Genomic DNA, 13,833 nt, shown 5'->3' on the forward strand with positions numbered 1-13,833 from the left:
CTATCCACATCTACGCTCAAACCCACATGTTGGCTACGATATGTTGACGATACATTCGTCATTTGGCCCCACGGCAGGGATGCTTTAGCGTCTTTTCAGACCCATCTGAATGGTATACATCCCAGTATCCAGTTCACGATGGAGATGGAGACTGACTCATCCTTACCGTTTCTAGACGTTGTTATTAAGAAGAACCAATCACAAGGTTTTCATCACTCTGTTTATCGAAAACCCACCCATACCAACCGCTACTTGCATGGCAACTCTCATCACCCACCTTCTCAAATTAATTCAGTCATTAATACTCTTGTCTCCAGATCAATCCGTCTTTCCGATGATGCAAGTAGATCTACTGAACTCTCTTCTTTAAAACAAGCCCTCATCCAAAACGGTTACCGCGAAAATCACATCGATAGGAGCATCCCTAAACTTCAATCTCCCGCTCAATCACAACCCAAAGAGTCAGATCCTGATCATACGAAAGCTTTTCTTCCCTATATCAAAGGTGTTACTGACAAAATCGACAGAATTCTTAAACCACGAGGAATAAAAACAGTATTTACCCCCCAACAAAAACTTTCATCTCTTGTCCGATCCGTCAAAGACAACATTCCAAATGAACAACACGGGGTTTATGAAATTCCTTGTGCAGACTGCCCCCGATCTTACATACGACAAACCAATCGTAGAATCCAAAATAGGATTTATGAACATTTCATATCTGTTCGCAATTCCGATTCAGTTTCAGCCCTAGGCCAACACCATCTTCATACAGGTCACAAAATTGACTTTGAACACTCCAGAACCATAGCTCCCATCCGCTTCTATAAACAAAGGATTATCCGAGAAGCCATAGAAATCGAAAAACGGCCAAATTGTCTCAATAAAAGAGATGACGGCATCCGTTTACCTTCGACTTGGAGACCCCTCCTAAAGGAAACATCGTCCGCTCCATCTACAAATACAATTCCCGCCGTCAAAAATCTTCGCGCCACTCCAAATAGTCTTCGCGCTAATTCCCACTCCGCCACGTCAGTCACATCAGTCCACGGTATAAATGACCGCCCCAGCGTCAGCAAAAACAGTATTGCAGTGAGTAGTGAAGTAGTGAGTAGTGAGTGTAGTGTCTGGAGCCTCAGGAGACTGAGACCCCGGAAGCCCTGAAGATGACGTCAGAGAGGACGTCGAAAGCTCGGCCTAGAAACCAACTACGCGGTTCAACCCGGAAGCCTGGTGAGTTTAATTTTAATATTAATTCTTTTGTTGATATTGATTTTAGCTTTAAGTTTCATTGTATTAACCGCGGAAACCTTTCCGAATATATATATATATATATATATATATATTTGTTAAGAATTCTTAAACTAACGGAAGTTTCAAAGTCTCTGCTAATGGTAAAACGTCTCCCTCATATATCCTGGAGACAGGAGTACCTCAGGGATCAGTCCTCAGCACAACCCTATTTTTAGTGCTTCTTAAAAACGTTAGTTCCTTAGTACAAGCCCCTGTCAAACATAATATCTATGCGGATGATCTAGTCATTTACTATTCGGGTAAAGTAATAAGCTCCATTAATACACTTTTGAATAATACCATTGATCTAACGATAAAACACTGAAAACGTTTGTTTTCTATACTTCCACAAAATTTATTATAACTATGTGACTACAGCTGTTTCGGCAGAGTGCCTTTCTCAAGTGATACAGTTTACAATGTGTTTGCCTTTTTAAGTCTTTAACTGAAGAGGTTGAGGAGTGGGGAGCTGTTTGTCTCGAGTTGGTCATTCAGAATTATATCTGTATTTTTCAATTTATTAATTTCCATGTATTCTAAAAAAGATAGCTTAAGGCCTTTATTTTGGATATGCAGAATTTGATACTCTTCATTGAAAGAATGATTATGATCTAGAAGGTGAAGTGCGTATGTAGAAGTGTCTGTTTTTCTATTGTTGAAAGCCCTTTTGTCTTCTGCTTTCCGTTTGTCAAAGGTTCTGCCAGTTTGACCGATGTAAGTTTTCGGACAGTCACCACAAGTTAGTTTGTACACACCAATCTGTAGTTGCTTTCTCTTTCTGCTTTTATTGTTCTTAATATATTTACTTAAGTTGTTGTTAGTTCTGAAAGCTGGTGTTATTCCTTTCTTATGTATGGCAATTTTTGTTGTTATCTTGCCAGTATATGTGAGAGAGCAGAAGGTACTGAGTTCTTTCTGTGGTGGTAGATACACTAATTTCAGGGCTTTCTTATGGAGATTTTGGTTTAAAATTTTGTTAACTGTTTGTTCGTTATAGCCATTGTTTACTGCTATTTGTTTAATGATGTTTAGTTCTATCTCGAAGTTATTTTTTGTCATGGGAATTTCTGTCAGTCTATGTATCATGCTATGGTAGGCTGCTAATTTGTGTTGTGTAGGATGGGATGATGAATTGTGTATGGTTGTGTCAGTATGGGTAGTTTTATGATATACGGAGAACTCATGTTTGTTGTGTAGTCTGGTAATCGTTACATCTAGAAAGTTTTTGGAATTATTCTGTTCTGTTTCTATTGTAAACTCAATATTACTATGAAGTGAATTAATGTATAATAGAAATTGGTCAAGTTGTCTGTTAGTTCCTGTAAAGCATACTAGTATATCATACACGTATCTCCACCAATATAAGAACTGTTTAAATACGGGATGTTTAGAAATTGTTGTTTAAGTTGGTTCATAAATATATCTGATAGCAATGGGCTTAGAGGATTACCCATAATAAGTCCTGCACTGTTGTTTGTGTATATTTGGCTATAACGAACAAACAGTTAACAAAATTTTAAACCAAAAACTTCATAAGAAAGCCCTGAAATTAGTGTATCCACCACCACAGAAAGAACCCAGTACCTTCTGCTCTCTCACATATACTGGCAAAATAACAACAAAAATAGCCAGATACATAAAAAAGAAAGGAATAACACCAGCTTTCAGAACTAACAACAACTTAAGCAAACATATTAAAAACAATAAAAGCCGAAAGAGAAAGCAACTACAGAGTGGTGTGTACAAACTAACTTGTGGTGACTGTCCGAAAACTTATATCGGTCAAACTGGCAGAACCTTTGACAAACGGATAGCAGAACACAAAAAAGGGCTTTCAACAATAGAAAAACAGACACTTCTACATACGAACTTTGCCTTCTAGATCATAATCATTATTTCAATGAAGAGTTTCAAATTCTGCATATCCAAAATAAAGGCCTTAAGCTATCTTTTTTTGAATCTATGGAAATTAATAAATTGAAAAATACAGATATAATTCTGAATGACCAACTCGAGACAAACAGCTCCCCACTCCTCATCCTCTTCAGTTAAAGACTTAAAAAGGCAAACACATTGTAAACTGTATCACTTGAGAAAGGCACTCTGCCGAAACAGCTGTAGTCACTTAGTTGTAATAAATTTTGTGGAAGTATAAAAAACAAACGTTTTCAGTGTTTTATTGTTAGATAAAATGAACTTCCATCAAGTAACGGTCGAATCCATCAATACCATTGATAACAAAATTGGTTTTAGCTTCTCACCCACAAAGACTAAGGTAATTAACTTTAGCAAAAAATATAAGCAAACTCTTCCACTCATAACATTAAAAGGGTATCCACTACAAGTAGTTGAAAATCACAAATTTTTATGGGTAATTTTCGACAAAAAGCTAACATGGAAGGGGCATATAGAAAAAACCAAAGCCAGTGCTGCAAAAGGTATAAATCTTTTAAAATCACTAGCCAATCGCCAATGGGGAGCCGAAGAAGAAGTACATACTGTTAAGAGTATACAGAGCCCTAATAAAATCTAAATTCGACTGTGGATCTATATTATATATATGACTGGCCCTAAAACTTATTTAAAATTCCACGAGGAAAAAGTTTTCCTGTATTTGGCTGTATACCATATATTACAAAGCGATCAAATCCTTTATAAAAGGTATATTTGTTAAAATTCCTAAAAAGGACTACATCACAGAACTAGTTTTCGATCGGATGATCATCAGTGCTTACGTGAATCTAACATGCTAACCACCATAATACAAAAATATGTTGGTGAAAACCCTTTACAATTGATCCGTCATGGGAACATAGATGAATAATGCGCACTTAAACATGGATGTCTAAAATATCCAATGTATTATGCTCTAGGTAACATTGAGCTCAAAGACTTGTTCACATGATGACTATATGGTAGCAAGTGGTAGTCACTTGCGAGTCTAGTCTAGTACCTAAATGCGAAATATCCTTTGGTTGTCTTCTTCTTCTTCTACAGCACTACAGCCCAAATTGAGCCTTGGCCTCCTTTATTTTTTGCCTCCACCGTTGCCTCTTTGTGGCTGCTCTTCTCCATACACGGACTCCTAAAAGGGCTTGTGCGTCGCTGTTTATTGTGTCTTCCCAGCGCTTTCTTGTCTTTCCAACTGGTCTCTTTCCCTGTATTCTAGCATTCAGTGCTCTTTTTGGTAGCCTATCCTCTCCCATTCTTATCACATGTCCGGCCCATTGCAATCTTTGTATTCTAATGAAGTCTGACGGGCGTTTCCTTATGGTTATCCTTTGGTTTTGTTATAATAAATTAATTTATTTATAATTTTTATTTGGGTGTTTTCGGTGTAAAGTTTAAATCTTCCGAGTTGAGCAGCAATTATTGAAAAAAAAAACACGACTTTGGAGCGCTAATAGTGCAGTCAGTGAGGGTGCTTGGCTCCGAATTCCATCCTACTGCATCAATTTATTGATATTTTCACTGTAAGCAGGGAATAGCTCAAGAAACAAAGTCTACCTTATATCGTATGGCGCTTTTATCTTGGGGGTAGTTCCCACCTCTTCACGCGGCAAAAAAATTTTTTGGTCAAAATAACCACAGAAGTGGCTAGAGAACCTAAGTTTAAGGAAAAACTGTAGGTACTATAATTTTTTTTTAACTAAATACTTTTTGAGTTATTCGTGGCTGAAAATTGGCCATTTTCATTGAAAAATGTCACCTTTTCGGACGGTTTTTTGCGAATACCTAAAAAATAATGCATCTAACGAAAAAAACTAAATACAACATTTTTGTAGCTTATAAAAAATCAAAGAGATTCGTTTATTCACAAATCTTCTAGTTATAACACAAAAAGAGATATGGTAGGTGAAAAGAGATTTTTTTGGTGCATGCTCAAATCGGTATGTTCAACTTAAAACAACAGGGAAATGGTCCATTTTACGGCTATAATGCTACCAATATCTTTTGTAGTGCTTGAAAAGACCTTTAAAATGAGTACGGTTAAATGTCGATTACATTCAAACTAAGCGAGATATGGTGCAAAAAAATTTATGACCAATTTATTTTAAGATAAAATGCGAAGTATATTTAACCCCTGATTCACCAGATTTAAAGACATCGTTTTCCCTCTACAATACCTTTTATTATAGTGTTATTTATATGTTCAAAAAGTTGGACGGGTTTAAAATAAATGGTTTTTGAGAAAAATAAGATCAAATTATAGAGCACATTTTTAAATTTTCTTAAAAATCTTCTTTGTTCTTCATATAACTCGAAAATGACAAGAGATCCTAAAAAAAGAAACAGTACAAAAATGTAGGGTTTTTCAAATAACAATTTTGTTTTTCTTTCATTACTGTACCTATCTCTTTATCATTTTCAAATTACATGGAGAAAAAGCAGATTTTTACGAAAATTTAAACATGCGCTCTATAATTTGACCTTATTTTTCTCAAAAACCATTCATTTGAAACCCATTTAACTTTTTGAACATAGAAAAAACACTATAATAAAAGGTATTGTAGAAGTAAAACGATACATTTAAATCTGGTGGATGAGGGGTTAAATATTCTTTGCATTTTATCTTAAAATAAATAAGTAATAATAATTTTTTGCACCATATCTCGCTTAGTTTGAATGTAATCTACATTTAACAGTGCTCGTTGTAAAGGTCTGTTTAATCACTACAAAAGATATTAGTACCAATATACCCTTAAAATCGACCAATTTTCTGTTATTTTAAGTTGAACACACCGATTTGAGCATACACCAAAACAAATCTCTCACCTACCATATCTTTTTGTATATTATAACTAGAAGAGTTATGAAGAAACTAAACTCTTTAACTTTTCATAAGCTACAAAAATGTGTTAAATAGTTTTTTTAGTTACGTGCATAATTTTTAAGGTATTCGCAAAAACCGTCCGAAAAGGTGACATTTTTCAATGAAAATGGCAAAATTTCAACCACGAATAACTTAAAAAGTATTGAGTTTCAAAAAAAAAATTAAAGAACAGTTTTTGCTTAGAATTAGGTTCTCTAGCTACTTCCGTAGTTATTTTGACAAAAAAAATTTCCACCCTCGGGAAGGGGTGGGAACCACCAACAAGATAAAAGCGCACATCGTCATAGGGTAGACTTTGAATTAGGAGATAAGTGGAGGTTATTTCCAAAATTTAATATAATTCCATGCAGTAGGATGGAATTCAGAGGTAATATCCTGTTTTGCTCTCATTAACTGGCGTATAATTTGTTTATAAAAATAGCCACTATCTGCGGACTTTGCATACGTAAGTATATATTATTAATTTTTATATGTAGGTAATCATAAGATTAGATTCCAGCAATAAAATTGCTGATAAATACCTTTTCCTTGTATTTTTTTCTAATTTGCCCCTTAGTATATCATAAACATGTAACATAAGGGTTTAAGGGTTTTAGGTAAACCAAAATAGGGGCTAGTTTCAACTATAATTTGATTGTTTAACTGATGATGGTCTGACTAGATTGAAAACTTTCTGGTTAAATGATAATCCATTTGGATGAATTTTTTAAATAAATTATATCATTTTACACTCGAAGTTCTTTACTTCTCTGTAAGTTTTTTTTATAAACTATGGGATTTAATGCCATTTTGCTTTTTAGCATACTTACCACATCATCAGCTAAAATAATCACAATATGTGGTGGCTGTTTGTGTATTTGTTTTTCTTGAGAGTTCACAGACGTAGCGCTTAAAAACAATAAAAATAACTGTGATGTTTTCATTTCACTATTTTTATACAAATAAAGATAAAGTCAAATCCCACAATATAATAAGTTTATTGACAAACAACAATAAATATTAATTAAAAAACCATCGAACTTATCGGCTTAATTTGAACATACGCGAACTTTTTTTTAAAACAACTATTAACATGCCTTTAGTCTTTAGTTACTTTTTACTCTCTGGCTAACAAAACACTAGTGTAGGAAAAATCATGAAGTTTGTATCTAAAACGTATTCTACTAATATAAATACCTATATTATCTGATTTTTATCTTTAGAAGACTGTTAACAAACATTAATATGGATTTCTCCTCCGTTACTGTTATTTCAAGATATTATACGGTACGGTTACATAAATAAATAGATGGTCTTATATGCTAGGTAGCCGCAAGGCGTGTTACAAGGTGAATTTTACAACATACAGAGTGTTTCGATAAAAATTTTGTATGACCTCCAAAATAGAAATATTCATAGTGACACAGTAATTGAACATTTGCTATATCTTGACACTGTGTTAAGATATAATATGTTTCTATTTGCTATATTCTACAAGTATGTAGAATAGCCGTGAAATGGATTCCTTGTGGAGTGAGAAATATTATATAGGGTGTCCCAAAAGTAGTGGAACGGTCGAATATTTCGCGAACTAAACATCGGATCGAAAAACTGAAAAATACGTTTTCAATCATTTTCAAAAATCTATCCAATGACACCAAACACCAACCCCCACTACACCCCCTGGAGGTGGGGTGGGGGGTAACTTTAAAATCTTAAATGGAAACCCCTAGTTTTTCTTCCAGATTTTAATTTGTTACGTAAAAGTAAGCAACTTTTATTCAAGACATTTTTTCGAACTGTGGATAGATGGCGCTATAATTGGAAAAAACGATTTATCCTGATACCATAGGTAAATTATAGAAACTGTCTAATGTCTCGAAAAGTACACTTCCAAATGAGACACTAACATAGAGGTTTTTATTATTTTTCGAAAACCTATCGATAAACGCCAACATGACCCTCCAACCCACCCCCTGGAGGTGGGGTGGGGGATAAATTTAAAATCTTAAATAGCAACCCTCACTTTTTATTGCAGATTCGGATTTGTCATGAAAAATTAAGCAACATTTATTCGAAACATTTTTTAAAATTGCTGATAGATGGCGATAATAAATCGTATTTTTCCAATTAAAGCGCCATCTATCAACAATTCGAAAAAATGTTTCGAATAAATGTTGCTTAATTTTTCATGATAAATCCGAATCTGTAATAAAAAGTGGGGGTTGCTATTTAAGATTTTAAAGTTACCCCCCACCCCACCTCCAGTGGGTGGGTTGGAGGGTCATGTTTGGTGTTTGTCGATAGGTTTTCAAAAAAGATTAAAAACCTCTTTTTTAGTTTCTTATTTGGAAGTGTATTTCTCGAGATATTAGACCGTTTCTATAATTTACCTATGGTATCAGGATAAATCGTTTTTCCCAATTATAGCGCCATCTATCCACAGTTTGAAAAAATGTCTTAAATAAAAGTTGCTTACTTTTACGTAACGAATCCCAATCTGCAAGAAAAACTACAGGTTTCCATTTGAGATTTTAAAGTTACCCCCCACCTCACCTCCAGGGGGTGTAGTGGGGGTTGGTGTTTAATATCATTGGATAGATTTTTGAAAATGATTGAACACATATTTTTCAGTGTTTCGATCCGATGTTTAGTTCGCGAAATATTCGACCGTTCCACTACTTTTGGGACACTCTGTATATATTATGCTCTATATTTTCTCTCTATTATTAGATTGATCAGCATCTTATTAATTCGATTAATTAATTAATTATTTTAATGTACTTCGCAAAATGTACTTCACGCACTGTTTCATACAATATTTTATCTACGATAAACAAATAAAAAAAGCTGTAATTCTTCGTCACTGGAATTCATTTCTATTCTACAATTTTTAGAACTTTGACATTAAAAATTCTAACTACTTTCAAATCACAAAATTGTCAAAACTTTTGTTGTAATTCATTGCTCATATTGTCATCACCATGACAACGCGAAAGTTAAGGATTGTCACCATGACAACGCGAAAGTTAAAAACAGTGCGAAAAAGTAAATTCCATTTAAAATACATTGTTACTTCACGCACACTTTAAATCCTTCACGCACTGCTATCTATAATGACAGTTTTCACAAACTAAAAACTTATACATAATATGACACAGAGTAGATAAATATTATTTATTTATATATACTATACCATAAATATACGATTCAAAATGTATGCTTAAAATCAATTTTGTTGTAAAAATTTCTTATCTAATAAAATTATTTTTTAATTCTACTATCTCCTTTTTTTTTAATTTTCATTTAAAAGATTCGATGGACTGTTATTATTATAAAAAAAATTAATTTTCACCTTTTAAATAGATTACTTATATCTTCTATGAATTTATTGAATGACTGAATTATGCTGTAAAACTGTTAAATTAAAACAAATATGGTATGTAATATAAAACAACTCTCTCCTTTTCACAAATAATCTGACTAACCTTTTTTATCTTCGATACTTCTTTTCATGGATTGTGTTGTCCTCGTTCCCCACACGTGCTCCTTCGGATGCTGCGACGGTCCTTCTCTTCCAACTGCTTCACCAACATACAGCACTCGCTCGAAATCTCTCCTCAATTTAGTCTCTGACTCGATACAAACAATATCAATCTTTATAATTCCAAGACTTTTTTCTCAGCTCGATATCTTGTGCAAAATTGATACATAACGTCTACTCGTTCCAGACAGAAACTGGAATCTATTCGGACACGAGGAGATTTTACTTCTCGACTCGATCACAATTTCGTCTCAACAGAAATTTGCTTACACGGCCACCAAATTAACCACTTCATACAACATCACTACTTTCCGAACTGGCCTGCTCTCTTCAGATCTTAATTACACAGTAAATCTTTTTCCTTCCTTTATCAATCTGAGACTCAACCACTCTGTTCTCCCTCCATCCATATCTTCGGCAATCACAAGCATTCTCTCTACACATTACATCCCGACTTTCCTTTCTTAAAAACAAATAGTATTGTATACAAATTTTTCCGTCTTGTCAAATTCCAGGAGATACCAAAATTAATTTTTGTCTTACATGCTAGAAAAAACCCTATATTCTATAACTAAACAATTTTATTTACCGTCTTTACTTTCTAGGAAGCATTTAAAAACGTTCTATTATTCACGTCAACCGCAAATACATCCACTTTCTAAAACCGATCGTAATTTAGTTCTATTGTTCTTGGATTGTTAAGTCCGTTCGTAGAATCTTAACCACTAACGTTTTTCACTTTCCACGAAACACTGCTTAACGACTAAAATATATTATTTACAAATTTTGGTCACATACAGGGCGATGAAAATCTACGATCTCGTGGTCTTTAACATACAATTAATTTTCTAAATTCTTCCCATAAAATTATATAACAATATATATACGAGTTTCACTATTTTTTGGGTATAGAAGTCAAATTTGGGCGTTAAAGTACACTATTATCCAATATTCAAGCTTTCGGAAACGTTTATTTCCTTTCTCAAGAATTTCTACAATGCAATAAGATAAAATTTAGAACATGTATGAAAGAACAAAAAATATTAATGAGTAACTTACCAGAATTTAGATTATAAAAGAATGTTGATTACAATACATAATATTAAAAAATATCATTAGTAAACGGCTGTTGAACATTTCAAAAATCATAAAAACATATTTTTGTTCTTTCATACATGTTCTAAATTTTATCTTATTGCATTGTAGAAATTCTTGACAAAGGAAATAAACCTTTCCAAAAGCTTGAATATTGGATAATAGTGTACTTTAAGGCCCCAGTTTGACTTCTATACCCCAAAAATAGTGAAGTTCGTATTCTCTAATAAGTCAATTAAGTTTTTTAATGGGAAATAAGCCACAATTTTACCAAAAAAATGAATTTATTAACGTTTCGACGCTTAAATATTATTTTGTATTTTGACAACGACAACCGACTTGGGCGTCGAAACGTTAATAAATTATTTTTTTTGGTAAAATTGTGGCTTATTTCCCATTAAAAAATTTCATTATAAAAATGCCACAAGGAAATAGCTTCAGAACAAGTCAATTAAGATACGATATATATATATATATATATATATATATATATATATATATATATATATATATATATATATATATATATATATATATTGATGCACGTTAAGTTGTGACTTCCGGTATACAGAAGAGGCTGTCCGACTTCCACCTTTTCTACTAGGAATTATTTTTTAAAAATTGTGTATTTGGTAAAAGGGGGGCTTATAAAATGGGTCTACCTATTGAGGGGAAAGGATTTACCAAAATAAATTTTGTATATATATACGTATATACCGAAGCGTACAGCATACGTTATGGCTTCCATATATAGGGTAGTTCAAGGTGCGTTGTCACTTCCAGCGGTGTTGTCATATTTTGGAAGTCACAACGACTCGTCTGCTGATTTACCTCTTACTTTAAGCGTAATGTGTGATCTTTTGAAACTTTTACTGTGAATACAGTTGTGAATGCAGTTCTATGTTTTAAAGTTGTCTATTTAAATTAAAAGATTGATATTCTTTTGATTAAACTGGTTTACAAAAAAAATACATTTCGGAATATTTGACGAAACCATATGACTAGGGGGTTTTTGGGGTCGCTGGTCACGAATCCGGGGTCCGCTGACCTCTATCACGTCAGGTAATGGTAATCTCAAGGTCAAATCAAGATAAACCGACAGTCGCTCTGAAAAAGTATATTAGGGGGTTTTTGTGGTCGCTGATGACGAATTTGTGTCCGCTGACCTCTATCACGTCTAGCTCAAGGTCATTTCGAGGTCAAATCAAGATAAATGGACACGATCGCTCTGAAAAAGTATATTAGGGGGTTTTTGGGGTCGCTGATCACAAAACTGGGGTCCGTTGAGCTCAACCGCGACAGGTAAAGGTCATTTCAAGGTCAAATCAGTTTTGTGGACTTGTCCTGATTTGGCCTTGAAATGACCATTACCTTACGTGGTAGAGCTCAACGGACCGCAGTTTTCATGATCAGTGACTCCAAAACCCCTATATTTTCAGAGCGATTGTGTCGATTTATGTTGATTTGACCTTGAACTAGACGTGATAGAGGTCAGCGGACTAATGATTCGTCATCAGCGACACCAAAAACGCCCTAATATACTTTCTCAGAGCGACTGTCGATTTATCTTGATTTGACCTTGAAATGACCTTTACCTGGCGTGAAAGAGGTGAGCGGACCCCGGATTCGTGATCAGCCACCCCAAAACCCCCTTGTAACATGGTTTCGTCAAATAGTAAGAAATTTAGTTTTTTTTTGTAAACCTGTATTATTTATGATATGATTGATATTTATTTTACAAATCCTAATATTTTATTATTGCTGCAAAATGGATTTTTTGGAATTAATTAAAAAAGTGTTATTATTAAGTAATTTATTTATGAAAATTATATCAAAAATTTTAATAAATAAATTTGAGCTTATAGGAAATTTTAATATTTATTATTTTTCTTGATTAAATTTTGAATTTTAGATTTTATTACAGGCACCGTCCTTTTAATTTTTGATGTACCAATAATAATGTGTAATAAGAAAATTAAATGGCTAAATACACCAGGTGGGGTTGAGCTGCTAAAAAGCTATCTAGATCCATCTTTTTAGAGCAGATTAGTCCCAGTCTGCTACTCGATACTATTGACTGTGCTTCTCCAGTTCTTTCTATCCTCTGTCTTTTTCTGCTAGTCTCTAATTCCTGCCCTATATAAATTTTCCTTTACTTCCTGTAACCATTTATTCTAGTTCCTCCGCGTCTCCTTCAAACTCCGGGTTTCCATTGTAAAATTGAGTTTATAGTTGTTACGCTACCTGCTCTCCATATATGCCCCAACCATCTAACACTGTGCTGAAATCTGAAAATCTGGAATAATATCTACCCGGGTCGAAACATTTTTTTTATATATGAAAATAGTTATTTATGAAACAGTTCGTGAAGTATGCTTTTTACGAATGCACGTGATGTTTAGAGCACAAGCGACAACGGAGCGAGTGCTATACATCGCTTAAGTTCGCAAAAAGTACTTCACGCACAGTTTCATACAATATTTTATCTACGATAAACAAATAAAAAAACTGTAACTCTTCATCACTGGAATTCATTCCTATTCTACAATTTTTAGAACTTATTTAAACATTCTAATTTCTTTCAAACCACAAAACTGTCAAATTTTTTTTTGTAATTTATTGCTCATTATGTCATCACCATGACAACGCGAAAGTTAAGGATATTTGATTATATGAAAGTGTGTCAAAAACAGTGCGAAAAAGTAAATCCCGTTTAAAATACATTGTTACTTCACGCACACGTTATCCATTAAATAGATCGATGCAGATCGGCCTTATATCGGATCCTCTACTATTAGTCCGTTCGCTGACGGTAAAATATTGCAAAACCCATAAATTTTAAAAAAACCGCTTAGATCAGGGGTGGGCAATTACTTTTAAGCGCGGGCCAAAATGAAAGTTTCAAAATGTCTCTCGGGCCGGAGGACTATACCGGATATGTACGCTGTGCCCACGCGAATTTTTTTGGTGTAGTTTATTCCCTGCCCAAGAAATAAATACTATAAGTATTATTTTAAAGCATTTGGACAAAGAAATTTGACTGTTAATAATTAGAAAATGGTAATAATAAATTGTCCTACTTGGGAAT

General features: G+C 33.8%; 1 protein-coding gene across 2 annotated transcripts in view; it reads right to left on the bottom strand.

The window, feature by feature from the left end:
- LOC126880258 (arylsulfatase B-like) overlaps positions 1-7,344 on the bottom strand; it is a 190,533-nt gene extending 183,189 nt beyond the window's left edge. Inside the window, exons 1-2 of one of the 2 annotated variants that reach the window (XM_050644028.1) lie at positions 7,304-7,344; positions 6,937-7,015 (exon numbers count right to left, since the gene is read on the bottom strand). Coding sequence is in view for 1 of the 2 variants with exons in the window: in XM_050644027.1 (XP_050499984.1) it covers positions 6,937-7,050 (114 nt within the window). In the remaining variant the exon portion in view is untranslated. Of the gene's footprint in view, positions 1-6,936; positions 7,275-7,303 lie in introns of those variants that run through there. The other variant, XM_050644027.1, reaches the window with a different exon arrangement.
- Positions 7,345-13,833: the final 6,489 nt, after the last annotated feature.

The sequence above is a fragment of the Diabrotica virgifera genome, chromosome 2 (assembly GCF_917563875.1).
Source record: "Diabrotica virgifera virgifera chromosome 2, PGI_DIABVI_V3a".
Taxonomy (NCBI): domain Eukaryota; kingdom Metazoa; phylum Arthropoda; class Insecta; order Coleoptera; family Chrysomelidae; genus Diabrotica; species Diabrotica virgifera.